Here is a 12,358-nt window from a genome sequence, read left to right as displayed (position 1 = left end):
TCCCTGTACAGTTTATGAATAGCTAGAATAGCTATAGAGACCAAAACAGTTTTTGCTGCAGCTAGCCTCAAGTGGCAGTTTGAGGGACTGCAGTTTTTGACACTTACACATCTGCTTAATTTTTCATCCTTGTAGGTTGCTGATTGATCACATTATGTTGGTTACCTCATGTAAACAGGTGTACTGGCCGTGAGGAGGAACCACATTCTCCTCCCCTTTCATCTCCACGCTGATCTTGAGTCTGATGGCACCAGATACCGCAGACTTGTCAGTCCTTTTATCTGTAACACAATACCAAGCTGGGTTAGTTATAAATGTAAATTCACTGAAAGGTGACTAACAATTACAAGCCACATCTTAGGAAGGTTAGCAAACATGTATAGTTGTAGATTTTACCTGGGACACCCCCAGTATTTAGAACATGCATTTGAACCACCCCATCATTATGTGTGCAGAAAAGATACACATTACTGCATAACAATTCACCAGAATGAAAGCCTTTTGATAATCAAAATGTTCTAGCAGTGGACCCCCAAACCCCCCTTTCATGTGTTCCCCCAATGTAGACAATGAAACCTATGCCCTTGCCAACATGTAGCTACCCATATCCACAGACACTACTATATCAATGTTTTAGCTCACTTTTTAAACTCCTCAGACCCTATTCCAAAACATACAGCAGCATCAGTTTCCTAATTTTGGATGATACAGTACAGTCACTGTGCACTTGGGACGAACAGCTGAGACTGCCAATCTCTGCCTCTGTGCAGCTTTCTAAATTGTGTGTCAATAGTTTGGCTTTAATTTGCTTACAACAGCTGACAGTGAAACAAGTGGAAACTATTTTCTGAAAGTTTTATAACATTGAGATGCATAAAGAAAAGCTCCAGCAAATAAGTACTGACTCAAGTCAGTGAAAGTGAAACATTATTGTCCACCTAATTAGAAATCTGTTCTTGACCAAATCATATCATCTAAAGCACACGACATGGCAAACAAATGACAACATGTCCTAGAAAATACAAATGAAACTATGCTCACAGCCATGACGTTCTAATATATGGGAAAAAATTGGCAAACGCGACATCACTGGCTTTGACGGGCTGCAGGTTAACTCACCTTAACACACATACTATACAGCATGTGCATGATGTCTTGTGCTTGCTCACTCACAACCACAGAGCCTCAGTAATGACTCCACAGCTACTGGGGTTCGCTGCAGACTTCAAATGCCCCACCCCCCTCTGTGCTCTCATATACAATCCATCTCTACTGTGTCAAACAAGGGAAATTTTCCCCTACAGTCAGTTGGTCAAGAGACAGACAAGTGAAAAATAACGTGACAAAGCGACGGAGACTGGCGCTATAAACGCAAAAGCCCACATTGAAGAGGAGCTGAAGAGGCTTAGAGACGAGAGCAGCTGGAGGGGTGGACACCCACACCAGCAAAGGCCTGTTTAAACATTCATTGTGGACATTTAAAAAGGCACAGAGCAGCAGCAGTGGTCAAGGGTCAAAATTACCACAAATTGCTTCCTTTTAGCTAGAGAGGCAAACAAAGACAGCACCCGCCAGTCATAATACTTCAACAGAAGTGGGAGCTCTCATTATGCTGCAATTCAACCTCGTGCAACATAGCAAAACCAGTGATGTATGAGAGCGGAAACAGATAAAGGCCCTGCATCAACAGCATCGGTAAACTGGACCACAGGTCTCTGTGGCTTCTCGGTACATGGATAGTAATGATGATCTCAGCTGGGCCATACTTTATCTGACCATACATCTATCCTTATATCCTTTTTAATGGTTACAGTGTAATGGCAATGTGTAGATTAAGATATGAGGAGTTGAAGTGAACATGTATATGTTTGTGGTGTATAAACACTGTGAAGTGCGTAATGATAAGTAGGGTTGGGCATGAAAACACAATACTTTTTTGGTAATGACCCTAAGGTGTGCATAACAAAAAAAATCCATGGCCTCTGCCATGGCCTCTGAGCAACTCTGAATGTAATTTATATTTCTTTTTATCATAGTTCTGCCAGTTCAGAACTGCTTTTTTAAGCATGACAAAACTCTTGCTTGGATTCAGACATTAAAGTTGTAGTTTTTAATTTTTATATAAATATATTTTTGTAATATATGTTATAATATGTTTCCACTTACAGTAGTACATAAAACAGATAATCTGTGCAAGCAAGAGTTAAGCCAGTACCAGGCCTACAAGAGGCCTCGAGGTCAGATACCAGAACACCACAGCTGCCCTTCTTTATCTTGGTCTCAGTCTCAGATTTAGTGTCTGTTCTTGGAAATGTGCAGGGTGAGCACACTTTATCCGTTTAATTTTAGGGACCAACAGAATCTTCCCTCACTCAAAGATGTATGTAAAACAACCTTATTTGGGAACATGTAGTGTATTCCTAGGGAGGACTGTTGCAGTTAAGTACCAGCCTCAGACAAGTACACCTTCAGAATCTCCAGACAGCATACACTGTGCTACACTCTGTATGTTCAACTGTGATTCTCCTCGATCGAGTCTCTATTAAATACTTTCTGTAATTCATCAAAGTCTGCTGAGTTCTTCTTCAGTCATGGAATCACCAGCTCACAGTTTTTTCTTCACCAGTTATGTTTATAAAAGAGATCAACTGTAGCTCAAAACATTTGAGATTTAAAATGAAACAGTATTTTTCCGGTATCAATCCCAAAACTGAGGTATCACATCTGTGTTGTACTGTATTTCAAAAAAATCAATATACATCTCAAAATATCTGAAAATATCACAAAAAGTCAATATTTTATCTGGAAAAGTGCAACAATAACTGCCACCATTAAAATTTAAGTTCATTAATATCTCTTGTACGAAGACTAAGATCACAAAGGTAACATACCTAGATTGTACCAAACGTCCATCTCTCCACTGAGCGTGCGAACCTCGATGATGGTCTGACCCAGGAAATCATCCGACTCGCGCTTGAAATGCTGCTTCACCCGAGATTTGATGTCATCATCCTCGTCCCATACACGCACCTTGATGCGGTCGGTGGCGTTGTGACATTCACTGCAGTTTGGAAGATGATTATGTCAGGTCAATACAATCCCAACAACATAAACAACCCCAACAGCATATTCTGTGACAGCTCATCATGGTGGGGTACTTAGTGGAGCAGAATGACAGCAACATGCACAATTCAAGCATAAATACAAGCTGAGAAACCTCCCTGACCCTTTTCTAAGTAACATATGGAGAACAATTCTTGCCTGGATTCAAATGAGAGGATGTGGGTGTTTGCACATCGGTGTGTATGAGTGAGTGTGTGATGTGGAGAAGGGCTCTCTGCCTGGAAGGAAGAATTACCCCAAGACATCGCATGACCTTTACTCAGCATCTCTATATTTTTACTCCCAGTGCATGCTGATGTCATCAGAGAGTGGCCGAATGTTCAACAAGAATGACTGTATAGCATTCATAGCAAGGATTATTTATTTGTGAAAGCTTTATGTCCGTCTTTTTGCATTAGTGCAGCTGACAGACGTTTCACAATAATGACTCTGCTAAATAGAACAGAGGTGGCCAAAGCACTTAGCTTCAGATGGGGTCAGACTGTTCGGCTCTGGAATTAAAAGCGACAGATTACATTTTGTTCTAATGACATCTTGGGTGCCACAGCCAGAGAAAAAATATCTGCAGTATTTTTTTTTAACTAATCCCTTTCCGGGGGAAGCACCGGCTGCTGCTGCTCCACTAGTCCGAAGCTTTGCTCTCTGCCAAGCACACAGTAATGTATCGCTCTATTAATCTACATCCCCGTAGTAATGGGAAAGAGTTTTATTACAGCCATCACTGGAGTCTCATTACAGGTGTGGAGCCTTGTTTGTAAGTGGCATACAGACATGCACACAAACACAAAGAAAATCTCAGAAGTGTATACAAAGTAGCACTCTTAGAATAATTCTAAAAATACCTTCATATTAAAAAAAAAGACAAGACAAGACAAGACAAGACAAGACAAGACAAGACAAGACCAGATAAGACAAGGCAAGACCAGACCAGACAAGATAAGATAAGATAAGATAAGATAGGATAACATAAGATAAGATAAGATAAGATAAGATAAGATAAGATAAGATAAGATAAGATAAGATAAGATAAGATAAGATAAGATAAGATAAGATAAGATAAGATAAGATAAGATAAGATAAGATACGATACGATACGATACGATACGATACGATACGATACGATACGATACGATACGATACGATGCCCAGTGCATTGTGGTAAGACCTGTCTCTAATAATGTCCACATTATCTCTGCATTCAATTTTAAAGATAGGTTACAAAGGACTAAACATCCAACACAGGGTTCTTACACATTTTGGCCGATGGATTTCCATGACTTCAACCAGTTTTCATGACCAAACAATCTGAGATTTTTCTGTATGCATGTAAAGGTACATATAATAACTACAATATAATTGTTTAAGGTTGTGTCTCACACAGTTTTATCTTATATTTAGCATAACAGTTCACTGAAAATCTGATTCCGCATACAATTGCGATACATTGTTATGTATTTAGATAATGGAAAAAGTATCCAACTAATGTTGTGAGCTTGATCTTAACCATTTCATCCAGTTGTGTTTAACACTAATATGCAGTCAAATATCAACAGGGTTACCATACCATACCATTTTTACGTCCAAATTTTCAAAAATTTTCAGTGACTTTTCAAGGACCCATGATAAAAGTTTATGACCATTCAAAACATGACATGATCAGAACTCTGGTATACATAGAGGTATATGGTATACATTATCCCAAATGTTTATTATTGTAAGAAAACTAAACAGCAACCTTTTTCCAAATCTCTTTTTTTTAAAACTTCTAAAGGCCTGAAAATTTCCAAACACGTTTTTAGTACACATTTGGTCTTACTACTTGGACTACAGGAAACCTGAGGGCAACCTTATACTGAAATTGTAGCAAAACAACCACTAACAACAAGTACTGGCAAATTTTGCTCTGCATCAAGGTGGGCTGAACTCTCTTTAAGAGAAAATTACACGTTCCTTTTGCAGCCTGGCTCTTATTATTAGTGTTCTGGCGCCCCGCTAAAATGACAACTGTATTTATTGGGGTAAGCATAGCAAGCCTTGAACAGGTTTCTAAAAGGCTCCAATTTCCCTTGTGTCTGAAACTACTTATTTGGGGGTCAAATAAATGTGTAACCTAGTCTCCTGAAAGCTCGCTTACAATCATTCATTACTCTACTTCCTGTTAGATTTGCAAGATAGTCTGCCAACTCAAACAGATTTATTTGTGGCTAAGCGAGGAGAAAAAAAAAGTTGAGGCACAGACAGAGAGGTAACCGGGAGACTGAGTGGACCAGGGAGGTTAGTCTGTGCTGTTGAGACAGAAGCTTATCAGCACAACAGAGAGGTCACACTGAAAGAGAAACCATGTACTACTAAAGCTGTAAAGCACAAAAGTATTTATTTTGTTATTGAAACGGCAGGGTTAAGACCTGTGTTGTCTGCGATGATGGATGCCGTCGTAAAGCTGTTTTTAGCAGCGTCTGCATCTTCAAAATCTCTGCAGTGCAGCTGGTGTGCAACATATCATAAGTGATAGTAATTTCCCGAACTATTAAGTCAGAGCCAGTGATAAAAGAAAGAGAATTGTCTTGTATGTATTTACTAATGCCTTAAGACTCCCCTGAACAGATGATTCTTAATCTTAGTGGGGATTATCTGGTCGGATGGAGGTCAAATTAATAGACAGTACTCACAAGTAGAACTTCTCATCCCAGACCGGGTTAAGGTTGCCAAAGATGGTCTTCGTCCTGCGTTTGGTCTTGCCAATCTGAACGGTGACGTATGGGTCGCTGGAGCCAGTTTTATCCTTGGCCTGTAAGCCCTGGGCACTCATGACTGGAGACAAGACAGGGTTGGAAAAGAGGGAAGAGTCATGTAAGAAACATAAGCAACATATCTGAGCATGTTAAGGTTTTGCAATTTTGTTTTAATGGATGAAAGGTTGTCAAATGCTGGGTTTAGACGAAACAATATGTTTATCCGTTCCGACACTCACTATGTCAGATTTTGGAGTCATTAAATCTTGCCTTGACTTGACCTGCAGACATGTCAGATTACACCTTTGTCCATGAACAATCATGGCCGCTCGTCTTTCACAATGTGCATGATGTCATGAGATTATTATTGTCCTATGACTGTTATTGTTATTGTTATCATTATTGTTACTGTTGTTGTTTCATTCACTGTGGGTGTTGATGTCCCAGCTGAACTGTTGTTGAAATAAATTGTGCAAATCTCCACAACAACTTCCTGCAGATAGATAGATAGATAGATAGATAGATATACTTTATTGATCTCAAAACTGAGAAATTGGGGTGTAGCAGCTCCATGCAGTAAGAACAAGAGAATAAAGAGCACACATTATTAATAGAATATAAAGGAATACGCTTAAAAAAAACTAAAAAAAAAAAACTAAGAGACTGTACAAATATACATGTGTAAAGTGCAGAACAGTATCTGAATAAATAAAAATAAAGTCAGCAGTGTAGAGTGACATGGAGCTAAGACCGGAGTTTGAAGAGCAGACAGAGGTGAGTTATTGCACAGGTGGATAGCTTGTGGCAGGAAAGATGTGTCACATTAAAAGCCTTTATAGGAAACTTTATTGGAAATCTAAAGGAAAATGATAGGGGACTATTAATTTGAAATGGATAATGGATTTGTTGCATTTGACATGATGCATTAAATTTAACATGGCTAACGGAAGCGGATTAAAAATTAAAATATAAATATATTCAGGGAATGAGAAAATAAAGGCCTGTGTCTGTTTCAAATGAAGGTGGAACCCTCTGCAGTTGTGGTAAGTAAAGACCCAGCTGCTATTTGATGAGTTTATGATATGTTTGTTTACCCAATTCTTCTGCATTGCGAAGAATGAACTTCCTGTGCTAGCTCTTTGCTTACGGCAGTGCTCAATGCCTCTGCTATTTCAGGGTTAGGGTCATATTGCTTAAAGTGGTGGCTGTAGAGAAAGAGTCGTGAACAACAATAAAAATCAAACACGCTACAGCGTGGGTCGGAATGTCATCGGGCTGCCCAGACACAGCATTGGCACTGGTTATTGTCCAGTGGCATATTATTTCAGAAATCAGAAACAGGAAATATTGGTCTGGTGGATAGGTTTTTACAGCAGTCTCTCATTCTCAGTCATGAATCCACCTCTATATTTTCATTTTAGTGCTTACTAGTCAGCTTCCTGAATTTTATTCATTTGACTTTATGGTATCAACTGAGGAATCAAAGCTTAGTTACTGCCTCCACTGCCTACAACAACATTGTACTCTTGCCAAAAGCCAAGACAACTAAGCAGCTCTCTGATTCATTGACGGCAGCCATTATTCATCTTTTTGTGTATATGTGAAGTGTTAAGTATCTGTGATTGATCTGTTCCTTTTATCCAGGTTAAAGGTAGATTTCACTCATGTGCATCTGCCCACTGCTACAACATATCTATGCTAAGCTTACACTAATATACAGGATCTTACTTACACACACACGCACACACACACACACACACACACACACACACACACACGCACACAGGAAGGTGCAGAGCAGGAGAGACAGTAGTATTTCACAGCACCATAAAAGGGAAAAAGGACACTGAGGCATTAAATATGCATAAGTGACAGTCTAAATAATTCAGGGTACGTATATATCCTTCAGCTCAATGCTGACAGGAGCCGGTGGGAAGGATATAGAGGCTTGAAGAGTCATGGCCTGCTTGCTCTAGGAGGACTGAAAATCAAATGCCTCCTGTAGTAGCAGACGGGTCTGAGACAGTGACATACACATAGAGAGGTCAGCGGGCTTCAAATAAAGTGATCAGATCATCAAACGTCATCTTTCTGAAACCAGCAGATGTGCAGAGGGGAAAAGGTAGGCACACATTTACCTCTGTCACAGTTCCTATGTACAAACTAACGCAACATGAATCTCTCTGATGGAAAATTGTTAAAAACATTATCTGTCTGCCGACCCCTCTGTGTGAAGTGTGGCTTTTTGTCCTGCCTTCAAATGCGCCTTCATTTTGTGCATCACCTTCAATAGAGTTAACTGGGAGCATAGTTGGGCGTTGATTAATCTAGCACTGAATCTGTTTATCAAATTCTAATTTGATAAACAGATTTGAATCCCTTTGAATCCTTAATTTTCTGTTTAGGGTGTATATTATTTGTGGCAATGTCAGAATATGCGCTGATGAGTGGTGGACGATATGGAAAAAATCAAATATAATTTTGACCAAGTAACTTCATATTGATATGCAATAATAATGTAGGGCTGACTATTAGTCCTTTCACAAGGACTTCTGTTATTTTTTTTAAATAATCAGTAATATGGACTTAACTAAGTTAACTAAGATAATGATAGAACAGCTACAACAGTCTGGCAAAAAAATTAAATCACTTGACTGTAATGCAGCCTTTAAAACCAAGAAAAGACATAATTTAGGATATTGTGATATCCATAATCTAAGATGATATCTAGTCTCATATCATGATACTAATACAGTATCAATATATTGGCCAGCCCTAACCCAAATGCATAAAAAAAGGAAAAAAGGAAATTATATATCATATACAGCAATCTGTAAAATCATACTCTTAATTGCATGTTTGTTTGATAATAATGTGATCAGAGCCTTTGCAGGTACAGTAGAAGATTTGGTGATCAGCAGAGATGGGCTAATTAGCACATAATATTGTATTTCTGATCAAGGTTCACATTCACTGCCAGACCTCGTGGTGTGCGCATTAGCCAGAAACAGAAGACCTCATGGTCGCTGTGAGAGTGCCGCAGAGTCAATGCCAGTCGGCATTTATCTAATGAATGACAAACAACAACTCAATAACTATATTTTAAAATGGGACGTTCAATAAGCCCTTGGGAAATTGACTGAGGCAACGCCGGGTGTTTTTAACGTCTCTCTCTCACTCCCTTGTACCTCACACTTCTTCTCTCTTACAGTCCTCTTCTTCACTATTCCCATCCTTTCAGTCTCCCTCTCTATGTGTCTCCCTCCCTCTCTGCTTCTATTTCCCTCCAGTGTATTGACACTGGGAGAAATGCAAGGTGAGCAATAAATGAGCTGGGCCTGGCACAGCTACCACAGAGATGGATCGGAGTCTGAGGGTAGAGGTTACGAAGATAACTTCCTGACCTTCTTTCTGCCAGTTAACTAGGAAAGGAATGAAACTCTATGTACCAATAATGAAGTAAATGAAAGAAAAGCCTTGTAATCCTCAAGGATGATCATTCTTTTTAGGTTTATGGTTTTTAGAGAAAATGGATGACCAGCAAAGGTTATGTAATCAAGCAGGGTGTGAAAAACTGTGCAGGAAATTAGACTCATATATGGACATGGGATTTAGTTTAGTTTAGTTTTCCCTTTCACTAAGAAGATTGGTAAATAAAGACAACCTAAGCTTGGTAAGAAAAGAAGGAACACTTATTCATTTTCCATTTCAGAAACTGCTAAGCCTGTATTGTTCAAAGCACCAAACCTTTATGTAACCCAAGGAACTAATACCGCCTTGAAAAAAAAGCAAAATACATGCACAAAAAAAAAAGAACAATCATTTTCTGTTTGAACGTGCTGTAAAGTGTTGTACTGTCAAACTGCACTCAGGGGCATGACATTTTGATTGGCATCTCTGAGAGAGCTTGAAGTGCAGCTGTGGGGGGGGGGGGGGGGGGTTATTTCCAAAGTATACCGTACAAATCAGCATGCTAGTGAGCTCAAAAAAGACATAAAGATCTCCGTCAGTTGCAGCAAGTACCCTTCCACTATAATAATAAGTCACCGTAGCCTATTTATTACTGCCTCTTGGATGCTTTGTATTTACTGTGCCACCGTTTAACATTTGGCAAGCATTGTTGCAACCTGATAAGCTCTCACACCGCTCAGCTTGTATCTTGTTTTCATTAGAGCTGCATGTCACGGACTGAGCTGCTGTTTGAAATTCACGTGCTATTAAAAGCATGTCATTCTCTGGGTACATGAGTCGAGCAGAGTAGATAGTAGATGAGTATGTAAATGTTTGTCCTGCTTTCAGTCTCTACAAGATGACCAAAATATCATCAATTACTGTCCACAAAACAGTGATACATTAGTAACCTTCACAACTAATTACTTCTCCCAAAAATACCTAATCATTTTTTATTTCTATTTCTTATAAAATATGATTGCTGATTGGGGTTAAGTGTCAGAGGTTAATGACCAAGATCTTGAGGTTAATTACAAGTTAATACAAATTAGAATAACAATGTTTATCATTTGGGATGAGCCTGACATGTAATGGCATTTTTGTTGATTTGGCATTGGAAGACAGAGCAAAGGGTTAGAGGTCATGGAGCAAAGGTCAAGGGTCACCTGCAGCCATATCAGGACATTATCAGTTACAAAGCAATCATCACTCTTCAGATGATCAATGGTTTAAGTGCAAATAGGAGCTAATAAAACATCTGTGCCATTATTGCCAGATTCATTGAATAATCCTTCTGATACAATTTCAGGCTAACCTGTGATGCTGATTTTGGCAGACCACTTTGAGGTCCCATCCAGAACAGCCTGCTTGGCTGTCTTTAGATGGCTGGTGAAGTCTTCCTTGGAGACGTGGAACATCTCCTGGATCACCTCAAACACTTCGGGACTGTTCTTCTCCCTTATCTTCATGCGCTCCTTCATAGCCATGATGATGTTCTGGGTCTTGTCTTCCGCCCCGTGCTTGGAGCTCTTCTCCACTGCCCCTGAAACAATACAAGAGTTACAGTGTTTAGGCTCAGTAGTTTGCGTAGTTAATACCCAGAGATTAGTAGAGAACTGGTGATCTATAACAGTGGACAATCATATGCCTTCACCATTTTCCTCGCAGATTTTTTTTCCCTTTCAAACTAAGGTTAGGAAACTTTCTTTTCACTTAAATACAACCCCAATTCCTGAAAAGTTGGGATGCTGTGTAAAACTTAAATAAAAAACAGAATGCAGTGATTTGCAAATCCTTTCTGGCTTATATTCAATAGAATACAGTCTAAAGACAAGATATTTAATGTTCATACTAATCAGATTTATTGCTTTTTTTGTAAATATACACTCATTTTAATGCCTGCAACACAATTTAAGAAAAAGTTGGGAGAGGCACATGTTTACCGCTGTGTTACATCACCTTTTCTTTTAACAACACTCAGTAAGCATTTGGGAATTCAGGAGACTCATTATTGAAGTTTTGAATGTGAAATTCTTTCCCATTCTTGCTTGATAAACAACCTCAGCTGCTCAACAGTCTGGGGTCCCCATTGCCATATTTTGCGCTTCATTGCCATATTTTCAACAGGAGTCAGGTCTGGACTGGAGGCAGGCCAGTCTAGTACCTGCACTCTTTTACTCCACAGCCACAATGTGGTAATGTGTGCAGAAAGTGTTTTGGCATTGTCTTTCTAGAATAAGCAGAAACACATCCCTTAAAAAGACTGGATGGCACCATATGCTGCTCCAAAACATGTATGTACATTTCAGCCTTCATGGTGTTGGACTGTTTGCCCACACAGTTTTCCACTAAGTGTCCTTCCCTGCTCAAGAACAACTGTGCCCTTTGAGGATGGCCCATTTCATACCCAGTCATCATCGTATCATTTATTACCAATTACCTGTTTATCTGTGGAATGTTCCAGGTGTTTTTTAAGGATCCCACACCTTTCCCAGGCTTTTGTTACTCCTGTCCCAACTGTTTTGGAATTTGTTGCAGACGTCAATTTTACAAAGAGTGTATATTTTACAAAAAATAATAAAGTTAATCAGTTTAAGCATTTAATACATTGTCTTTGTACTTTATTCAATTGAAATTAGGTCACAAAGAATTTGCAAAACAATGCATTCTGTTTGTATTCACATTTTACTTTTTTGGAATTTGGGTAGTACTACAAAAGTGTACAACCATGTTTTATACAATAAAGAAACCTATCTAATGTGTGCCATGGCTGACTGTGTGGGTGTGTGTGGAGGATGGGAAATCACAATCTCACACGTTCATGTTGGTGCATATGTGTGTGCATATATGTATGTAAATGTATATCTGTAAGACAAAAGAGGCACATGAGACGAGTAATTCTCAATATCTGATCGCAGCACAGAGTGTGTTCATGAGTGCAGATTAAACTGTGATAAAGATGAATCGCAGATTGAATTAGAAAACACTGTTATGCTAGTATATAATGGTTATAAAACATTGAGTTTTATAACAGCAAGAGTTCAGCTAATCCA

At 39.1% G+C, this 12,358-nt stretch overlaps 1 protein-coding gene across 1 annotated transcript in view; it reads right to left on the bottom strand.

Annotated features, from left to right (window-relative positions):
- LOC121963669 (protein unc-13 homolog C) overlaps window positions 1-12,358 on the bottom strand; it is a 130,472-nt gene that overhangs the window by 81,013 nt on the left and 37,101 nt on the right. Inside the window, exons 9-12 of the mRNA XM_042513969.1 lie at window positions 10,621-10,848; window positions 5,793-5,934; window positions 2,892-3,061; window positions 166-281 (exon numbers count right to left, since the gene is read on the bottom strand). Coding sequence (XP_042369903.1) covers window positions 166-281; window positions 2,892-3,061; window positions 5,793-5,934; window positions 10,621-10,848 — 656 coding nt within the window. The remainder of the gene's footprint in view (window positions 1-165; window positions 282-2,891; window positions 3,062-5,792; window positions 5,935-10,620; window positions 10,849-12,358) is intronic.

The sequence above is a fragment of the Plectropomus leopardus genome, chromosome 1, assembly GCF_008729295.1.
Source record: "Plectropomus leopardus isolate mb chromosome 1, YSFRI_Pleo_2.0, whole genome shotgun sequence".
In the NCBI taxonomy this organism is placed as follows: Eukaryota; Metazoa; Chordata; class Actinopteri; order Perciformes; family Serranidae; genus Plectropomus; species Plectropomus leopardus.
This window is presented reverse-complemented; position numbering and strand designations above follow the sequence as displayed.